At 42.1% G+C, this 20,282-nt stretch overlaps 2 protein-coding genes across 2 annotated transcripts in view; both read right to left on the bottom strand.

Moving 5' to 3' along the window:
- Window positions 1-336, bottom strand: part of RAB33B (RAB33B, member RAS oncogene family) — an 8,549-nt gene extending 8,213 nt beyond the window's left edge. Inside the window, exon 1 of the mRNA XM_010008988.1 lies at window positions 109-336. Within this exon, the coding sequence (XP_010007290.1) occupies window positions 109-336 (228 nt within the window). The remainder of the gene's footprint in view (window positions 1-108) is intronic.
- Window positions 337-15,096: 14,760 nt separating this feature from the next.
- NAA15 (N(alpha)-acetyltransferase 15, NatA auxiliary subunit) overlaps window positions 15,097-20,282 on the bottom strand; it is a 23,189-nt gene continuing 18,003 nt past the window's right edge. Inside the window, exons 16-18 of the mRNA XM_010008922.1 lie at window positions 19,366-19,463; window positions 16,536-16,547; window positions 15,097-16,403 (exon numbers count right to left, since the gene is read on the bottom strand). Of these exons, the coding sequence (XP_010007224.1) occupies window positions 16,347-16,403; window positions 16,536-16,547; window positions 19,366-19,463 (167 nt within the window). The 3' untranslated portion in view covers window positions 15,097-16,346. The remainder of the gene's footprint in view (window positions 16,404-16,535; window positions 16,548-19,365; window positions 19,464-20,282) is intronic.

Genomic DNA, 20,282 nt, shown 5'->3' with positions numbered 1-20,282 from the left:
GGCCGTTGGTGACGGTGTCGGGCAGCAGCGGCCCCGGGGCCCGCCCCGGAGGGGCTCCGCTGCTCACGGGCCTCCAGCTGCCTCTGCCCCACCGACCGCAGCTCTGACCGCTCCCTTCAGCCGGTTCCCAGCCCCGCCCGGCCTGGCCCCCCAGCGCGCACGGCCCAGTCCGGCCGCCAGAGGCTGCGGGAGCGTCACACGCCTCACTGAGATCGAGGTAAAGGCACCCACTGCTCTGCAGTCATCTGTCCGCCCGGTTATGGCCTCATGGAAGGCCGCCAGGCTGGTTAAACATGACTTCTCCTCGGTAAAACCGTATTGACTTGGTAAAGCCATGTTTAACCACCACACTGCAAAGCCAAGGCACATGGCAGTAACTGAGAGAACTGTTACCTCAACGGGGGCTCTCGGGCCTGCAAACTGATAGCTGAGCTGAGCTTTTTGAGGTCTGGAACAGATACCTAGCGACAGCCACTGGGAGCCCTCCTCTCCGCCCTGTTGCACCTGCTCCTGACCACTCAGGGCTCCTGCCTGCACAGCTAAGCAGTGATCCTTGGATCACTGGTCCCTGTAGATCAGCTGTAAGGTGGCTGAAGGGCAGTGCTTTGAGCAGCTTGTTCCTGCTCATGTATCAAAACAATAGGGTAGGTTAAGTAAAAAAAAAAATTAAAATAAAATTAATTAAAATTCCCCAAGTTCAGAGCAACTTTAGTTACAGTGCCCATCTTAGTTCTTGTTATTCCCCTTTCCTCTTCCCCTGAACCAGCATAATGGAAGATTGCAGAGAAGTGCCTGCACCCTGTAGTCCTCTTCTTAGACAGAATGCCTTCGTTTAGGCTGTCAATTTATTTAGTCTGTCCAAGAAGAGGAGTAATTTTGTTCCACTGTGAAAGTAAGATTAAAAGAAGGCGAGGAGGTTGTGCCACCCTTGAGTACTTGCTGTCCCTTCTACAAAATTGCTTCTTTTTGCAGCCAGAATGTGAAACGTGTTTGGCTGAGGAGAGAGAGCACAAGCCAGCCTATCTCCACAGCCTAGTGATGACAGAAGTAGAGAAATCCTAATTCTAGTGGGGGATGTGCTGGTAAGCATGCTGAAAGGAGAGTTTAAGCAGCTGTTTGGCAGTGCCGAGTGCTCATTTAACTGGGTTTGATCTGGGTTATGAGGGCCAAAGTGAATTATAATTAGATCTGAGCTCTCCAACAGCCCTGAACGTCTTTTATTTCTACAAGACTCTTTAAATGGCAGAATCGATACCCCACCTAGTGGCCGCCGGCATTCTTAGTCATTAGGTTTTTATACTCTGCTAGTTTTACACTGACACCCCCAACACTTAGCCCGTACATTTGCCTCTCAATACTGTCAGCAGCCATCCTAGTTTCTGCTTGGTAGCCGTAAGACAGGCAGACCCACCTTCACGGGGATGCTCTGGAACACAGCTGGCTCCCACAAAGAATGGGCTTAACTTCTGAGAGTTTAAATATTGTCCCAGATGTGGACAATAAGTTAAGATTTTGCTCAGGGCTTCTGGGTAGAGGAAGTAAAGTACTCTTTACTTCCTCGAGTGAAGTACTCTTAAATTAAAAAAATACACAGCTCTCCCAGGAGTCCTGAATCCTGAATGCAGTTAATGAAGCTTCTCTTTTGCTAAAGGTTTAGTCATAGTACTCAGTCTTTGCCTTCTCTTTGCAGCCACTTGCCTTAGCTTGAGCTGCTAAAAGTATATGTGGGAGTTTTAACTGTCCCTTTTGAACTTCCCTGTTACTCCAGTCATGAGACTTCCTGATCAGCCTTTAATAAACCTGTAAGAAATCAGTGATTAGGCACGAGGCAAGTCCACCCATCCCACACGTTTCTCTCTTCTCCAGTAAAGCTGTCCTACCAGAGCAGGAGTTCTGGGGGAGGGCAGCTTCCCATCCAGAGGCCAGCAGTCACTGCCTCTGTTCTGGGCTCGGCAGCCAGATGCCACTGCCCTTCTGAATTGTGGTAAGATGGAGATGGGAAGGTCAGTGGATTTACATGGGCAGACACACACAAATTTCATCATTTCAGCCAGAATTCTGGAGCTGTGTAGAAATTTAAGCAATCTCTAGATTGTGTGTGTGAAGAAATTCCAGTTTGTCAAAACTGAATTTTCTCATGGGAATGTATTTTCAGTGACTAAAACCTTCCCAGGAGAGTGTTCTGTGATTCTACGTGGCATGTCTGGTCAGATGCAGAGCAACAAAGTCAAAATAGTTGATGGCTAAAATGTATCTGATCCAGAAAATCTAATTTCAGTTTTCAGTCCCTTCACAGGAACTTGACCCAGTCTCACATACTGGGTGAATGCCCAAGGACAGGGTGGCTGGCGGTCAGTGCAGACCTCCTGCTGCCTCCTAGTGGAACTGCTCTATCCTTCACCTGCCACCTGTACCCAAAATCCCAAGATTTGCAGAACAGCAGGCAGAACATGCACTGTTTTTTGATCCACTTGAGGCTGAGAAATACATGCCCCTCACTGATCAACCTTTGATTGCTTCTCACACACTTCATCTGAAGGGTAACAGCAACTTGAATGCTGGGTGTGCTTTGCATCTGTTCTTAGTAAAGGTCAGACCTTTCCCTCCTCCAGCCCAATGGCCTCAGTACAGGGCACCTGGTCAGTCGGGCAGAAGCGCAGCAGGACGACAAGGGAGGTTTCTATCAGGTAAAGCCTGAGCAGTGTGAAACCAGATGCCATATGAAGAGCTTTGTGTAAACAAATGCTTTAAGTCTCTGGCCTCCTGACTTTTGGGTATGTAAACCCATGCAAGATGGATGCACTGGTGTTTTGGTATGACGATTACAACTGTTTCAAGGGTAGCTGGAGCAAAAATCCAGTGAATCTGCTTTCCTATCTACTGTGGAAAGAGGAAGCTTAAGGGAAGACTGCAAGAACAAGGGGAGAACAGAGCTTGTTTTTACACCCTCCTGTCTACTGCTGATCTGTGGTAAGGAATTTTACAAACAGAAGTTGCATCAGAACTCTTCCATTCAAAGTCTGCCTTTGTTTAAGAACAAATATTCGTGGTACACTTCACCTGTCAGTTACAAATTATCTTAAAACTTTTTTTTTTTTAAGTAACTGATCTAAAGTTCTCTACCAACCCCTGTAAAGTAGAAAATCTAGTTTGTTTTAAAGCACCTTTTGAACTTAAAGCATATAAAAACATTATAGACTTCTCTTTTTGAATTATAATTATTTCACAGTGCTTACATAAGAACACCTTACAAATACACTTAACAGCTTGAAGTGGTTTTAGATCAATGCATGCAGCTCTCACTCAGAAATTCTCACTATGGTGAAGTCAGAAAACTAGGTCACTCTTGTTTCTTAAGGGTAAAAAAGTAAATAAAAAGCCCTCATATGTACTAGGTAAAACGTGTTTCCAGCTTTCCTTGTGGGAAACATCCACGTTGGTAGGTGAATGGCTTTCATGCATCTTCTATAGTGGCTTATCACTGCAAAGGTTCTTATCTTAAAGCAACAAGTGCACAGGAGTTACTCTGAAATTAAAAACAAAAACAAAAAAATCATCAGTAAAGCTTTGTTTTTTAATTCTACAGCAAGGGAAAGTGTCTAAAATGCTGCACCATAACAGATGCCTCAACAGCTCTGATCCACAGGAGCAGGTGTTCTGTTCACTGTTTTCCTGCCCCGGGGAATGCCACTTGGCTCCCCTGGTGTAAACTACCCAGCCCTTCTTCAGCAGAGACAGCCAGGCCTGAACATAACATGCTGGGTTACAATGTCTTCTAAATATGAGCCGGAACAGCACTTTCCAAAATTTCTGAGAGATGCTTTCGACGCTACAGGAAAAAGGCATATTAACATTTTCCCAGCCAGTCTCCCGTTTCTCCCTTGCATGGGACCTGGCAAGGTGGGTGCAGCTGCCTGGGTTGCACAGCAGTGGGTGGGACAGCCCTCCTGGAAATCCCCATGTACCAAAGTACTCCTCACTCTGGCACATACAGGGATGTGGCCAAGAAGAGTTGGAGGTGCAATACATCTTTGCAAATTCTCTACTGAGAGAAGGAGTATCATGCAATTCCTTGGAGGTCCTTAGCTGTGAAACAGTAGGCTACACAGCCAGATCTTCTTAATTAGTGATGTGTTAAAAAATTATGACTGAACCAGTAACTCCCATGTAGGGAGGTCTCAGGAGAATCTTGGCTTAAGTCAGTTCTGTATGAGCTATTTCAGTGGAGCACTGGAAATTTCATCACTTCTAGTATGTGTGTAGGGATAAAACTGTTGATTAGATCATTGTGTTTCATGCAGCACAGACTATTTCTGGGTGTTCCTTTCTAATATATTTGGAGACCATCAAATATAGCTGAATTTATTTCTATTAACAGAATAAATGCTATAAATGCATTTGAAAAAGCTTTTGTTTTTCTTCTTTTACAAGGACAAGTACTTTGAATATGTTTTTTGGATGTGTTCAGCGAATGAGAGTCTAAGTTCACATTTATTTTTATTCAACAGATGTGGAAGTTTCTAAGGAAGAGGACTCTGAAAATAGTTGCAAGTCTCTGCACTTGCTCAGCATTTCAAGAATAGGTACTTCTGTCTTCCCTTGAATACTTATTTTAACTTGTCAGTCCCATGAAAATGTAAACTGCTCAATATCTAAAAAATATGTCTGCTGGGTATTAATTTAAGAAACAAATTAGGAAAAACTTGTAAGTCCAAGACTGTCTCGTGTTTTGCTCTGAAGAGATTGAAAAGCTTCCAGGTGTGTCATTTTAATCCTCATAGTTTACTGACAGGCAGTTTAAAAATACCTTCCATCTTTCTGCAGAGCTTCTGCACCTCAAGAATCATAAAATGCTTTGGGTTGGAACAGGCCTTTAAGGGTCATCCAGTCCAACCCCCTGACTTCTGAATTGGTCTGGGGGCTTTGTCCTTTCATGAGAAGCTTCACATCCTCCATTTTTGCAGGGAAAAGTCCTGCTGTTACAGAACTTGACTCTGCAAGTCTAAGAGGAGTTTGACCTCCTTATTCACATGTTCCTTTATGATAAAATACAGATGGCAGAAATGATGCAGCAACAAAGGGCAGATTTTTAGGAGATGGGATTTAAGGACTCTGTATGTCAGTTCTTTAAGCAGACTGAAAAAGGAATTATTAACAACCCCTGTTGAAATCACAAATGTCTTTTCTGTCTTTATATTGAAATTAAGTTTCTGACACAGCTGCTTTTACTGCCAGTACTGGAATGTGACCTCATTCACTTCTGTGCCTTTGCCCTTGTCAAAACTCTAAAACTAAAAAGCTTTAAGGAAATTAAAAGAGAGAATATTTTTTGCGTTTCTGGCTTCTGCTTGGGTTTTATTCTTGCTGCAGGCGTGATGGGAGAGCGGGGCTTTAATGCTTAGATCAGCGCAGAGAACTGGCCTCTAAAAAGTGTCTCTCTCACTGAAACTGACTGTAATAGAGAGAGGTAACAGAAAAAATAAAATAAAGGAGAAGACGGTGGCAACACTGTGGGGCAGGGGCCGCACACAGGCCTGGGAGCTGCAGCCCTGGGCTGCACACCAATGGGTGCCCCTAACACCAATGGTTTGTGGGACGTCACTGCGCCTGTTGCCGCTGCTGCTGGCACAGAGGAGAGAGGAGAGAAGACAAAGGAGAAGGAAAACCAAATAACAGGAGCCGAGCTGAAAGCAGCCCTGGCTGAAAGCACCACAGAGTGTGACTTTGCCACCAGACCTGGGCCCAGGGAGGAAAACAGCGTCAGATTCATCTCTCCAGCACTCCTGAGACCGCCAAAGAAAGCTCTTCAGGGTGACAGTGGGGAGTGGCCCTGCCCCCCGTGCCGTGCCCAGACTCCAAAAAGAGCCGTCCCCTGTGCCTGGGCACACGGCAGCTCGGCTGCCAGAGGCACCAGAAGGACGAAGGCAGCAGCTGCTGCAGCCCCTGCTGTCCCTGCCGCTGGTGCCACCTGCTCTGGAGCTGCCACCACTGCCACAACTCTCCCCACCCCCGACTCCAGCAGGACCTGAGTACAACATCACCTTCCAAACCTTCCACCTCTCACTGAGCACAACATCACCTTCCAAACCTTCCACCTCTCACTGAGCACAACATCACCTTCCAAACCTTCCACCTCTCACTGAGCACATCATCATTATCCAAACCTTCCACCTCTCACTGAGCACAACATCACTATCCAAACCTTCCACCTCTAACTGAGCACAACAGAACCATCCACACCTTCCATCTCTAAGCCTCCTGCCCCCGGGTATGTCATTGGCCCCTCCCTCAGACGCACCTCGTCGATCCTCTATGGGAAAGGCTTTGCACTCTCTCTACCCCAAACTGTAATAGCCTTTTTTTTTTTCTCTTTACCGACCAGGTGCATTTACATATCCAGATTTTCCACACACACACACACACACTTTGAAAACTTCTACAGCAAAGTGGTATTTTAAACACATAATCTGTGTGTATTTGTGCTTCTAAGAGGAGCTTGTCAATCGGTTCTTTACCCGGTGGAAGTGAACAGGCTCCCAGCCAGGGACAGACCCCCTGAAATAATCCAAAGGCTATCCTGAATATATGTAATTGGTGTCAGAAAATCTTGATAAACAAACAGGGCTATTGTGCCCTGAGATGAGGCAGCTTCGACCCAAAACTGGGTTCAGACTGTGACAATCAGTTTATGGTTTAGATTGTCTGGATGATGGTAATAGACCTCATCTACCAAATATTCCATGGTCTTTGTGACAGAAACCTCACATCCCCTGCCATGAGAATCCCCTGCCAAACATGGGCAGATAAAAACTGGACCTTTAGTGCTAAAGGCACCATCTGCACCTTTATGAGTGACAGTTTAATAGGGCATTCCTACTCATAGGAACTGGAATGGCTGTGAGATGGCATCTTCAGTGCTTGAAACACTGCTTGGCCATTTGGGTCTGTACAGAAACAAAACATTGTGCAGCTGCTGGATGACAGTGACTGAAATATTGAGTCACCTGGCCTATCCAGGTAGCTGGTGTGATAAATGAAGCACTTCTGCTTCAAGAGCTTTCACTGAAACATGGGCTCTCTGCACATCCCAACACTGTGCGAACGCTGCCCAGGTATCCCCGCTCTGCTGCTGGGCATGGCCCCTGCCTTGTTGGGCTGGCTCACCTGAGGGGGATCATCAAACCTAGTGGGGTGCATCTTGACAGCAGGGGTGCAGACAGCACCAGCAGATAGCAAAGCTGTTCTGAAGCAGTTTGATCCACTAAGTGTGTGTTAAACCAAAAGCTGTGTCTCTGCTTTCTCTCTCCCTGCAATCATACATGCAGTGCTCAAGGACTTTCTGCATGTCCCAGAGGAGCACTGCAGAAAGGTTCATTAAACGTCATGGAGCTTCTATATTTAATTGTCTGCACCATGGCCTCCAATAAATCATTCCTGGGCAGCAAACCAATCCAGTTGTACTGTGCTCTGCCAATGGCTTGCCCACGTGTATAAGCTCCAGATTGAAGCCCTTGATCCCCAGCACATTGTTTGATGTGGGGATAGATTGTGCATGTTATTTTCTGGCAACGGGTTACTTATTTCTGCCAGAATAAGCTTCTCATTCTTTTCCCAGGTTCTCATTTGATATCAAGACCATAGGCCTACTCCTGTTTAATTAAAACATGGAATAAGAAAACCCAAACACCTATGAACAAAACTGGGAACTGTCCCACTTCAGTCCCTTTTGGTAAAATCCTACTTACATCAGCAACATTAATTTTGTTTTCAGCAAGAATAAGATTGGGGCCTCAAATCAAATAATTGTTACCTTTAAAAATAGCAACACCTTTCTTTGCTCCCTTCCTCCCCCCAGAAAAAAAAACCTAAACATTGCAACTAGCACTAGTCGTTGGTTTCCATGCAGAGGCTAGAAAGACCCAATGGGCTGTGATGACTAACCTGTTTCTTGACCAGTACTGTGGTTTGACATCTGTGCTGAAATGCTCCTCCAGGGACAACTCTGAAGGAACAGCAGTCTCCAAGGTATCAGCCACACAAATCAGCATTTTAAGAGAGCTACATATGAAAAGATATTAGAAAGCAAATACTATAATGGATTTGTGCTATCGACACTACTATGACCTCACCAGGAGAAATGATTCATAATGCATATAGGAAAAAAGAAAGCAACAAAACAACCCAAAACAGAGGGAACCTATGACATCTGATCATATTGTTAGGATAGGAACAAGGCAGAAGTTGTATTTTCCAAGTTGTTTGCTGAGGTGTGCCTTCTCTCTCAGGTTCTTACATTTCTTACTGTATTCAGACTTCCTACTTGTATTTATTCCAGTGGCATCAGCCCTTCTTTTGCCCTTTCTTCACATTCAGGAGGCCCCTGTGCCTCCAAACATAGGGCTCACAGCCCTGCACTTGGGTCACTTTGCTTCCTCAGCTTTAACCTAGTGACAGCACGAGGCTTTTCCTCTCTTCCCTTCTCCTTCGGGGTTTATGTAAGATGAAATTCAGGTCACCATATATTATGCATGCATTTTGCATACCTGTCAATAACTTATAAAAGTGAGGACGTCACTCTCAACTGTTCTTTTCAGTGCAACCAAGCCAGAAGATCTGGTACACTAGGAAGTTGTTAAAATTCTGGTTTTGTTTGAAAGCCAGTGTCAGGTGTCCTTTTGTGGTCTCTGCTGGTGGAGGTTTTCCTTCCTCCACACATACTGCCCTGTGTAGCCATTCCAGCTCACCGTGCCAAGGTCACCACCCTCTCAGGAGGAGCTGGAGGATCAGTTGCCCGTGGTCCCTGCTGCCGAAACTCTTCTCTGGTGTGTGTGGCATTCCCAGCTCCTTCTCTCCATGGCTTTGATTGCAGTGGAAAACACAGAATGAGAAAAGACAATGGTAATCAAAGAGCTGAACAAGACTTGCTCTCCCCTGTCTCCCCATCTACTTAAAACATGGCAGAACAAAGTCTTTGCAGCCCAGTTTTTCCAAACAACATCAAAACCTAATTGAAGGGGGTAACCACCCCCCCATGAACATCCTGCAATATTAAACAGAAAGTAAAGGACGCATGGGAGAAAGATGCTCATCCAGGAACAAAACAGGAATTGAAAAGCACAAAGCTTACTCTGTGATTAAAAGCAAATTTTGCCAGCTCAAACCCTTTACAAGTATTTTCTAGTTACATTTCATTATTAAGATGTTTATTGATATTGCAAGTAAAGTGAGGTGCAGAATTAAGAACATTTGGTGAGTCCTGTGGAAAAAAAAGCTTGAAATGCACGATGTAAACAGCCAGAAGCTAAGATTTTCCTAAAACTTTATAAAAATGCTTTTATATTAAAACCGCAAGAATAATGAGTAGATCATTAATAAGAGCAACTCAGTGTATTATGGGGGGTGTCACATTATAAGTTTTATATTTTTGTGATAAAATTGTGTCCAGAGAAACAGAGCTGTTCCTGTTATCAGGGTCTGATAGGACATCTCTGTGGGGCTCTTAGAAGTATGGAGAGATGGCTCTTGGTTTTGAGAAGTTCAGGAGAAAATGCCAGACACTGCAGGGTCCTGAAAAAGCCCCCACAAACCCACAACTGAGCACTGTAGAATGGCTCCACTTACTTACCATGCAGGTGCCAGTCTGAACTGCACGAAACACTCAACAGCCCCATCTCCACTCACCCTTTACTTTCCTCTAAATAGTATTTACACATCCCCTGGATTAGCAGCACAAAGGCAAGATGGGAATAAAGCAGCAGCTGAGTCCAGTTTTGGAGCACAGGGAAGTCACGGACCAAGCAGGATTCCTCCTTCCCCTGTTTCACAACAGTTTGGGTGTTGCAGAAGTCATGGAATCCACATGAGAACATTACTTTTGAGTGACAGCAGACAGGTGCTGTCTTTTTGTTGCTGCACATGGGACCTTCAGGACAGTTTCCAGAAGCATAATGACAAGGTAGGAAGATCCTTTATACCTGATGGAAGGGAAGGCTACAGGTGAAGTCAGTCCTGACAGATTTATGCAGATAAAGTAATGTAAGAGCTGCCAGACTACCTTGGTTCCTCATAAATCTTCTGCACTTTAAGTCCTCAAAGACAATCATGAGGTGCTGTTCCTAGAAATGGAAGGTGAAGTTTGAAAGTATAAGAAGTTCCAGGCAGACAGTTACCCAGTGTATAAATGCCTCTCCCTGTTCAAAAGAGACAGATGAAATTACTGAAGACTTTGATAAGAAAGAAATGCAATTTTTTAAGGAGTTGCTATTTTTTTTTTTTGCAGGGTACAATCTTCAAAGCAGCCCATACTGCAACAAGCTCCCCATTCACATCCAAAAAAGGGTGAATATGAGGATATTGCTGTAATCACTTCAGTATCTCACCAGCCCCTGCTCCTCCAGGCATCTGTAACAAACTACAGACTCTGCAAGTTGCTGGAGCCCTTCGTCCTCACTGCAGTAACCAGAACTGTTACCACAGTTAACACACAGTAGTTATTTTTTTGCAGGTAACCTTAACTGCCGCACGTTCACAAGACACTATAGGTGATGATAATGCTGTGTCAGCTGCTAGCTACTTTTGTTCCAATCTGTCAATGATACCATATTATTTTGTCTACTGGCTGATTAAAACCACAAGACATGAGGGCTGCTGGGTCAGGAAAGCTTCCTGGGCTTGTGGGTGAAAAAGAGAGACAGCTACTGAGATTTATTATTACACACACCACCACCACTGTCTCCCCAACCTCCCCATCCAAGGAAAACAGCAAATGCTTCTTAATCCACAGGTTCCATTTTAAACCCCTTTTATTCAATCCTTCAAGAAAAGCATTTCCCAAATCCCTATACTGGATCCTGGTAGCCTGAAAGAGCAAAGGGTCTCTCTATATGTGCACACAATTAGCTTGTAGGGTAGGAAAAGACAGATCCCTGCCAAGGTGGTTCTCTTCCAGCCTGACTCTGAAGGGAGCCACAGCCTTTCTCACTGATCTTTCTCCCTTTTGCAAGACCCACACCCTAATTTACCATCCATCAGCATGGAAAGAGATTATGGGGAATTAAGGGAACTAGACAAGGGACTGTTTATTACAAAGCTGGTAGGAATCTAAGGAAGATGCTGAACCCTGCAAGGAAAAACTAGCACTCATTTACAAACGGAACTCAGCATTTTTATTCATTGACTTCCTGCCAGTTTTGATATTTGCTACCACCAGAGAAGAGCATAAAAACACAGTACAACATTGTTAACCAGTTAGGAAGGCTGCAAGGGAAAGCGAATCCCAGTACAATTGCAAGTAACTTGGTGGAGTTTATAATTAAGATTTTTTCCAACAGATCAGCAATGAAGCAATAAATATGCTGCTGCACTGAACCAACAACAGGATTTTTTCACTGCATTTGTGGTTTATTGCATTACAGTTTAAAACTAAACGTTATCCATCATCATACATTTGTTCACCGACCAAGTAAATTACACTTTTTCATATGTTATATGCTAAATGGCTAAAATTATGCAGTAGCTGGACTAGACTAGGACTAGTAGAGGTAGATATTGAATGGGCAGTGCCAGACAGAAATATTTTGTAAAAGTACTTTTTGTCTTGTTATGAACAGTTGGCAGATGTAACATTTTCAATTAAAAACAACAAACATCTTAGGATGGCCATTCTAAGATGTTTTGGATTTTCTAATAGTATTTCTCTTGCGATACTCTTACAAACCCTTCGATATGGTCCCTTGTAAACTGGACAATCTTTGTCCTCTGAGTTTTCTGCCACAATTTACTTGAAGACCAACATAAAAAGCTAGAATCTTTGTGAACATACTACCATTTGCTTGTACCACTCTACAAGTAATACACAGTTACAGCTTCCTTGGCAGAGGAAGACTGCATTTGTAGTATTTACAGCTTCATTCATCTTTCTAGTAATAAAAAAGCTATTTCATACTTCTCTGAAATGGAATTTCTATTATGCCACCTCCTTATAACTTGCTTCAAGTCCCCTTCTGCCAAGCTGCTCTCAGTTGCTCCTTGCCATTCCCACTGCTGGCTGTGTGCTCTTGGGAAGGAATCTCTGCCCGAAAAAGGCAGTGAAACTGGTGTTTGTAGAGGGCAGCCTTCATTTCCAGGAAATGTTAATCATGACACCACAACCATGTAAAAGCGTACACCATTTGCTCCTTACAGCACCCAAACACAGTTGACAACTGGAACACTCTTGGAAGCAAGAGTCTTTCCCCAAGCTCAATAACTGTTTTCCTCCATCTGGAACAGCTTTTACTAATGAGCTCAGACTGCTTGACTCCTTACCAACATAACTGTCTAATCATACCATATTTGCATTGTTTTCCTGCACAGAATCCCAAATAAGTGTACTATCAGACAAGTGTAACTTACTTCCACATAGTTCAAGCTATTTTACATTATCACTTAGGTACCTAAGTGGTACCAACTGTTTATTTAGATCAAACTTTCTTAGGAGGAAAGACAAGGGGAAGATTTCAAAGCTAGCTACTACCTACCCAGTTGTGGAGAATGGCCCATCTTCTTCCCCCACCGTAAGACTAAATAAAAGACCAGTACAGAACACTTACGGAAACTTCTAAAGCCACCATGAAAAGGGAAAAATAAAAGCATTTTAATACAGGCCTGTTGAGCTGGATTGTTGATAGCTATCAAGTGGTTTTGTTAGCATTAGGGGCACACGTTCAAAGCATGACTGTGGTGGATGGGATGCCAGCACTACAGGAACGGTGGCACCACTGCTTGAACCCTCAAAGGCAGCATGTTTGACAAACATCTTAAGTTTTCTTATTTGAACTTGCTCCCGATACTGAAATTGTTTTTCCATCTATGCCTTCTCACCATGATCTCACCCTCTCATCGGTGTTTTCTTTCTAGAAAGACAATTCAATCTGGCCAAGGGTAAGGTGCTACAGCAACTTCTAGGGCCTGCTGTGCAGCTGGAACACCTCCAGACCTGGAAAAACAAACCAAACACTAAAGGAAGATCTAATAGACCAGTTATACATACCTCATCTAGCCCTAGAGAGGAAAACTCCCTGGGAAACCCGGAGTTTCCTCCCTACGTCAGGAGAAGAACTGAGTGATAAACTTAATTCTGTATTCTGGCTGACAAACCACACATCAGAACATGATTCCTTCCCTAGAAACATGGAAGTATTAAGACCCCTACTGAAAAAAAAGCATAACCATAGAAGAACATAGAGACTTTTAAGGCATTAAAGATGCAAAGAAATAAAATGAGTTACTGAATAGATAATTCTGAGACTACTTTACCTGTTTGTTCACACATAACACATGTCTGAATGCTCTGGTCTCCAAAATGGAACGAGTACCTCCCCTAGCATCTTGGGGCAAACAATCACTTTCAGTTACAATTTAAGTCCACTTCTGACTCCAGCATTGCTTCATGCCATGTGCATTTGCACTATCTACAGCATCTAGGGAAAACCTGTCGTTTTAAGTTTTTTTGCCCCAGGAAGATATCCATGACATATGTCACCACTGATGGTGGAAACATCCTTATCCAGTGAAAATCATTAAGCACCTAATGCAATCACATCATTAGTAAGCCCATGTTCTAGGTCACTCTGAGCACAACCGCAATCCCTCCTCACTTGCTCTGGCAGCCAAGCAGGAATGATAACAATTCCAAAACCAAGTTTCCACTGCAGTGTGCCACTCTGTGCTACTGCTTCTCAAGACTCAATGCATTGGACTGTAACTTCATTTTCATCTCTTAAAAACTCTTCCACAGAAGTTAGCATTGCATCTAACAGCAGAGATGCAAAGGGAAAGGAATAACAATTCCTTTGCCAATTAAAAAACCTTCTTCAGGTAAACTCTTGTCTTAGTTTCATTTCCTGAAAATGCAGTCCTCTGCAAGGGGATGAGGAACCTCTCTAATCCATAATCATCTGTGAAGCACTCAGGATGCCTTTCAGCAAGGTTACGAAGAAGTGTCCTTGGGGAAATCACAATAAATGTGACATGGAGGCTTCTGGAAGGCCCAAAGAAATAGCCTCTTCTACTTGCACAATGAAAGATAACAAGCAACGTCTTGCTTTTCTATTTTAACACAAGAACAGGCAGTGAAAAAGAAAACAATCCTGTTTATAGGCAGCACCCAAAAAACAGAATTTGGAAAAAAAAAAATATTAAAAAATTGCCTGATGCAGTTCACAATCTGTTAAAAAGAGTTAGCACTCATCTGCCTCCAGCTAAGCATCAGAAGCCAAGAAAACGGCAGCAATACTCAAGAGGCAAGGCCAAAAGCTCATAGCTTGTGTAGGCAAGATTGAACCATCTTCAGTAGTTGCAGAAGACATGCAGTCCAAGAATCTCAGGCTGCAGAAAAGACTGAGATCTAGACGTAGATACCAGAGTCAATAAAAGGCTCTATAGGTATTCTAGCCCCTAAAAGCCCAGCAGAATAAATACACAAATATAGCAATACAACTTACATTTCTGACATGAACTACACTGCAAACATACACAACAGTCTAACCATGAAAAGAAAGTGGTGCTGAATATACAAGAAACAAAGAACCGTTCTTCTGACACTTGGAAAACTACAAACCCCAGCATGTCTTCCTGGATTTCTTTACTGTATTTGTCAAATCACTGAATTCCCATTACATGGAAGAGGAAGGCTGTGTATCCACGTGACAGATACTCTGTAACTGAACTCCTGCAGCAAAGAAGGCACTCACTTTATAAGCTGTATTTTATTTTCTGCTCTGTTTTTCATATGAGCCTATAAAAAAAACACATTTGAGCACTTATCTATATTATTAACAGAGTAGACTTGTAGACTGAAGCTTGACTTGGAAAATAAAATTCAACGTTAACATTGGTGGAACTGAAAAGCCAAGTAGTAAAGCGTTCTGTGTTATAGGACTTCCCAGACATTCAGTATTTACATATAATGCATTTGCACTTTATACTCAACAACCATCCGTCAGCAGTGACATTATTAGTGGAACTGGACAGCACAGAAAGCCAACCCTGAGCTGCGCTCTAGTGAACCCATTCATTTCCAAAGTACAACAGAGATTGGTTTAAATATTCACACAATTGTTTTTCAAAACGTTTTATTGCATTATATTTGGTACCTTATGTTCGACAAAGGAAATTACATCTGTAACTGCAGGAATAAGAAGCTGGTCTGTTATTGAAAAAAAATCTTGGGCCCCTTAAACATTACAAAGTCTTGGGCTTGCCTGAAACAACTGAGCAAGAAATATATTCTTAGAAATGTAGGGCTTCAAGTATTACAAACCTGTGACACTGTGGAAAAGTTCCAGAGGTATCTAAACTGCAGCACTTTTTTTTATTTTTTCTGCATAACGTGAACAAGGCCTGCTGAGGTTTTAAACTATTAGTCTCTTGATCAGTCAAAATGGTAGTCAGGAGTTCTTCTCTTTGCAACTTCAAGCCATAGTATGTTCTCATTCTGTTTTCACTCTACGTGAAAAATACATGCTATCTAATTAGTTGGTGCCACATCACAGTGCATAATTTTATTTGGTTCTTGCATTACAGTTTTGAAAAGTTTGGCCAACCTACGCTGATAGGTTCATCTCAAGAACAGCAATGTTGATTCTCCCCACCCCGCCCCCCAGGTTTAATTCAAAGAGAGAGTTTTAACTGGTTCCTTCAGTTAAAAACTGTGGTGCAAGAACACCAAACTGATCCTGTACAGTGAGCTTCAGAGACACAACAAGCTTATTGAACACACTATGTTTCTTAATTCTGCTTGATATCCGTATGTCCCAGCATCCACAACACAACACGTATGTTGCGGGTTTCTCTGTATGTTCTGATTCACATTGTGTACTTCTTCCTATGGACAGAATCATCCCCGTATCAAAATCAGTCAGATGCTAAAGCCCCAACAACTCTTTGTGCTCAGTGAAAGAATCCAGTGCTAAAACAGCGTTTTTGCTGTCTGAGATAACAGTAATCTCACAAGACAAATTTAAAGTAATATTTCTGCCACACACCTGCTCTGAGGGCTGTACACCTCCAGATTTCATATAAATTAGTTTAAAAACATGGGTAGGTAAGGAGAAGGGGTTTTTTTCTTCAATTTCAGCAGCTTTTAATTTTTAAGAAACCGAACAACCTATATCCAGTAATATGTTAGATATTTTATATATATTCTTTGTCAGCAGGATAAAAAAAAAAAAAAGTAAAACTATTTGAAGGCAACTTTTTTTTTTCCTTCTGTTCTCTGTGTAAGTTAGAACAATTCAGCAGGTGCGTGACAAAAATATTATACACCAGATATGGTCCAATGTAATTTTTTTTTCCAATAAAGTTGTTCATATTTCATTGGCCAGTTCTTCAGGTTCTGCAGAACTATCTCCGTTAACTGTGATCTTCATATCCTCTTCATAGCCAGGGGGCATGAAAGCCAAAGCATAAGGGAAAAGCTTATGACAATTTGCTCTGTAAGTTTCAGATGCTTCTTTACAGTCTCCAAGGCTACCATCACATAAAGCTTCTAATACCTCCATACAAGTCTAATTAAAGAGAAAAATAAAGAAGTGTTATGGTTTCTTAAGCATTCATCTGAACACTCACAAACCAGAAATACAACACTGCACAGAAAAAAACCTCCAAGTATTGTTTGCAGGTATCTGTCAATATCAACATTTTTTTAACTAGACACAGCATGACATACCAGTGTACTCTGATTTGAAAGAATGCATTTTAAAGAGAGATTTAAAAAAAACACTAGAAATCTCGACTTAAATTTAAAATACTAATTTGTCACCTGTTCCTTATTTAAAAAAAAAAAAAGATACCGACTAGTTGGCAACCAAGAACCAGACTTATTTGCAACTAAAAGTGTTTTTTGGGCTTGTAGTCTCCAGCTGCCCCTCTACCTGCAATCTTAGGATACACTAAACATTTCAGCAATAAATACCACACATTTGAATCATGGTGTTCACAAATAAAAACCATTAATGCAAAAATTACACTATAATTTCCTAATAATGATTTTTTGACCGTGTTTTCAGATAGAATTAGAAGAATTGTGGAATATAATAAAAATAGCATCAGCTGAATAACCATAATTAGATGTGAAAACATTTCTGGCAGGGGAAAAAACCCTGCTTTTAAAATTAAAGGATATGTGACTTACTGAAGTGTCTCTGTAACTAGTGAATGAAACCAAATTACTCAGATATTATCACATCCTTCAGCTGTATCTGCAGTTTCACATCAATTTTTGTTCGTGATTTAGAATTTAAAAAAAGGAAATTTCCTGTTTTTTTCAAGTTGCATTCCAAGCATGAGAAAGAGAACTACCGAGCTTCACTGAAGCCTGGCAGCATTTAACACTCGTTCAGGTCCTGTATGGCAGCATTAGCAGAGTAAGCCAGTCTTCTTCCACTCTTCTGGTCTTTACTATAGCTTGCATTTGTTCTATGTATTGAGATTGAACTGTACTCTGTCCTCCTGCTATGGGGTTATGAAGTTCTCTCCAACAACCCCTTTTCCTCATGTTAGCTCTCTGCAACCCTGGTGTCCAGAAGGTCAAATATATCTAGATTTATGCCTGCAATGTGCCCTGAGACAGCTGGTCTTTACTAAAATGAAGTGTATTAAGTTTGATCTCTCTGCACGTGAGAGTGCCTTTCAATGAATGCCCTGACTCCTTCAGATTCTCACTTTCTTAGGACACCTCCAGTAGAACTCCAACTCTTACTTTATGTTGGCACCAAGAATGCTTAAATTGAGCTGTTTGTCTTACGACGATGCTACATGCATCCTCACTGCCAAGTCAGTAAACGTTTCTTGTAGCTCTACCAAGGCAACACCTCTAAAACAACCAAGCAATTTTGGTTACGTTTTAATCTTTCCCCAGTTCCAATTCCCATGAACCCCATTCTCAAGCAAAAAACACAGCTATGAGGCAAAAAGATTGATACTGAAGGCAATGCAATTTTTTTTTCTTTTCTAAATTTTTCGATAATCTACCTTAAGGTCTTTGAGACTGCTCAAAGAGTAATACACACAAAAAACCCCAACAACAAGAAAACAGTTTATGAAAACTGCTAAATATGTAGTTAGGATATAAAAGACATGACTTGTGTCCCACAGCCAGATCAGCTGGAGAAAGGATCTGAATCTTTAACATCCTAAGCAAGTTTATAAATCATGGCAAATTGTCTTTTCTTGCCTCTTTTTTCCCCTCCATTTAATCAGAAAATTCTACAGTGAACTTAAAATCCTTCCCAGTTAAAGCTCTGCTGAACCCAGTATGTTTCTCAAAGGGATGGGTTTTTTTCTGAAAATGCTCATTTTTGCTCACAAAAGAATTTTACTAGGAAGTTCACCAATGTTACTTGCAATAGATCTAAAAAAAATTAGTTTACAGACATTAAGAGCACAATAAAGAAATAAAGTGCCAGTGGAACTGAGAGAAATGAAATGTCCTGAAGTTCACTCGGCCTGCCAAGGCATCTCTCGCATAATTACATGTGCTGGACACTCTCACAGTGATGTTAAAGGAAACGGTTTGACAGGGATACAGAAATCGTTTAGAAAAAAACAGAATAAAGAAAAGGACATTTTATCTCTTCTCTGCTTTGTCAGTTAAGGTTCTGCCAATGTGTGGTCACAGGAAGAAAGAAACATGTTTATTAATTGTTTATAAAAAACATCTGAAGACACTAAAAAAAACCCTCAACAATCACTTTTTCTTGAAGACTTTGAGTCTCAAGTCAGAACTCATGGCCCCGCTAGATGAATTTGGGGGAAGGAGGGGAATGGTGGCAGTGGCATGGGGAGATTATCCATGACCACCAGAATGGAACAGTTTCAAAATTTGGTAAGCTTTTTACTTAACTACATAACAAAGCCAAAACGTGCATATGCATCTCCTATTAAACCTAAGATAACTGAGGCAGCTTGCAGGGGGATGAACACAGAAGGCTTTCATGGAGTCTGAGCCACTCCTAAGTTACTCTTTTTCTTGTGAACAGTTGCATGTGTAACAGCTAAACCTCGGGCACCTTCCTAGTGGGGAGCTTTAGCTTCTTTTGCCATGTGAATTCTCTTGCATTTAATAAGCTTTGCCATTGCCCACGGCAGTAACATGGTTTCTGCTGCTATTTTCATATTATGACAAAACTAAATTAATTTACACGTGCAGAAAGAACATTTAACGTTTCAGTTCAGATGAACCTGATGCCCATTTCTCTCACATGACAACCCAACCTCCTTACCATAAGGCACAGCAATCATTTCAGCTTCCTCTTACAGCAGAAATTTGTGTAAAGCTTCCACAGATTTACCAAAAGTTGTTTAATATTTATAAGCATCTATTACCTGAAGATTTCTGTTAATGAGGGTTTCATCCAGGGCCATTGCCAGCTCCACTGCCCTTTTCTGACTGGAAGGATCTAAATAGTACATCATTTTGGCAGCTACAGGAGGAAAAAATAAGCTTCATCACCCAGTGAATGACCAAAAGCATCTTACAGACAAACAAAAGAGATAATGACCAAAAGGGGATACTGAACTCTACAGCAGTAGTTCAAAATGGAATCACTGGGAGAATTCAAGCTTGACATCTGAGGATACAGAAGGTTAGCTTTAAGTGTACTATTCAACACCAAACAAAACATTACAACAGCCAGGCATCATCTAAACTCAGGGTAGAAGCATTTTGCAGTCTACCATGCAATCCCAGGCAGCGAAGGTAACAAATCAGACCTACTGCAACACACCACAGTTCCCTTCAGCATCACTGCTTCACACAGAAACCAGGGCACAGAAAAGATGTGCATACAGAGCTCTTGTTACAATATGGTGTCAGGACACAGTTCCAAATCCCACAGCACAGATGTAGTTTAAGAAACTTGATGGCAGTTAAGATGCAGAAATAAACTTTCTGGGTTTTGTGGCCAGGTCCAAGCCCTGACGGAGCCACAGCAGTACTGCTGCTCCCCTGGGTGGTCTACATCCTGTTTTCCATGTGGTACCCACTGTCACACATGGTGACTATTGACAGAGCCTTTCATAACAGGCTACCAGCATCACCTAAGCTCCTCTTGTTAGGCAGACCACTACCTCTGGGCATTACCTGGCTTGCTGAGCACACAGCCTCTTCAAATACATGTATAAAAAAAAGAAAGGAAAGAAAAGAAAAAGAAAGAAAAAAACTGAAAATCACAAACAACCTGGTGGTCATGTGATCACAAAACCACAAACTGAGAAAAGAAAAGCATTCCTGATGGAAAGAG

Source organism: Chaetura pelagica, unplaced genomic scaffold (assembly GCF_000747805.2).
Source record: "Chaetura pelagica isolate M959 unplaced genomic scaffold, ChaPel_1.0 scaffold221, whole genome shotgun sequence".
In the NCBI taxonomy this organism is placed as follows: Eukaryota; Metazoa; Chordata; class Aves; order Apodiformes; family Apodidae; genus Chaetura; species Chaetura pelagica.
Note: the sequence above shows the minus strand (reverse complement) of the source record. Positions and strands in the feature narration are given on the sequence as shown.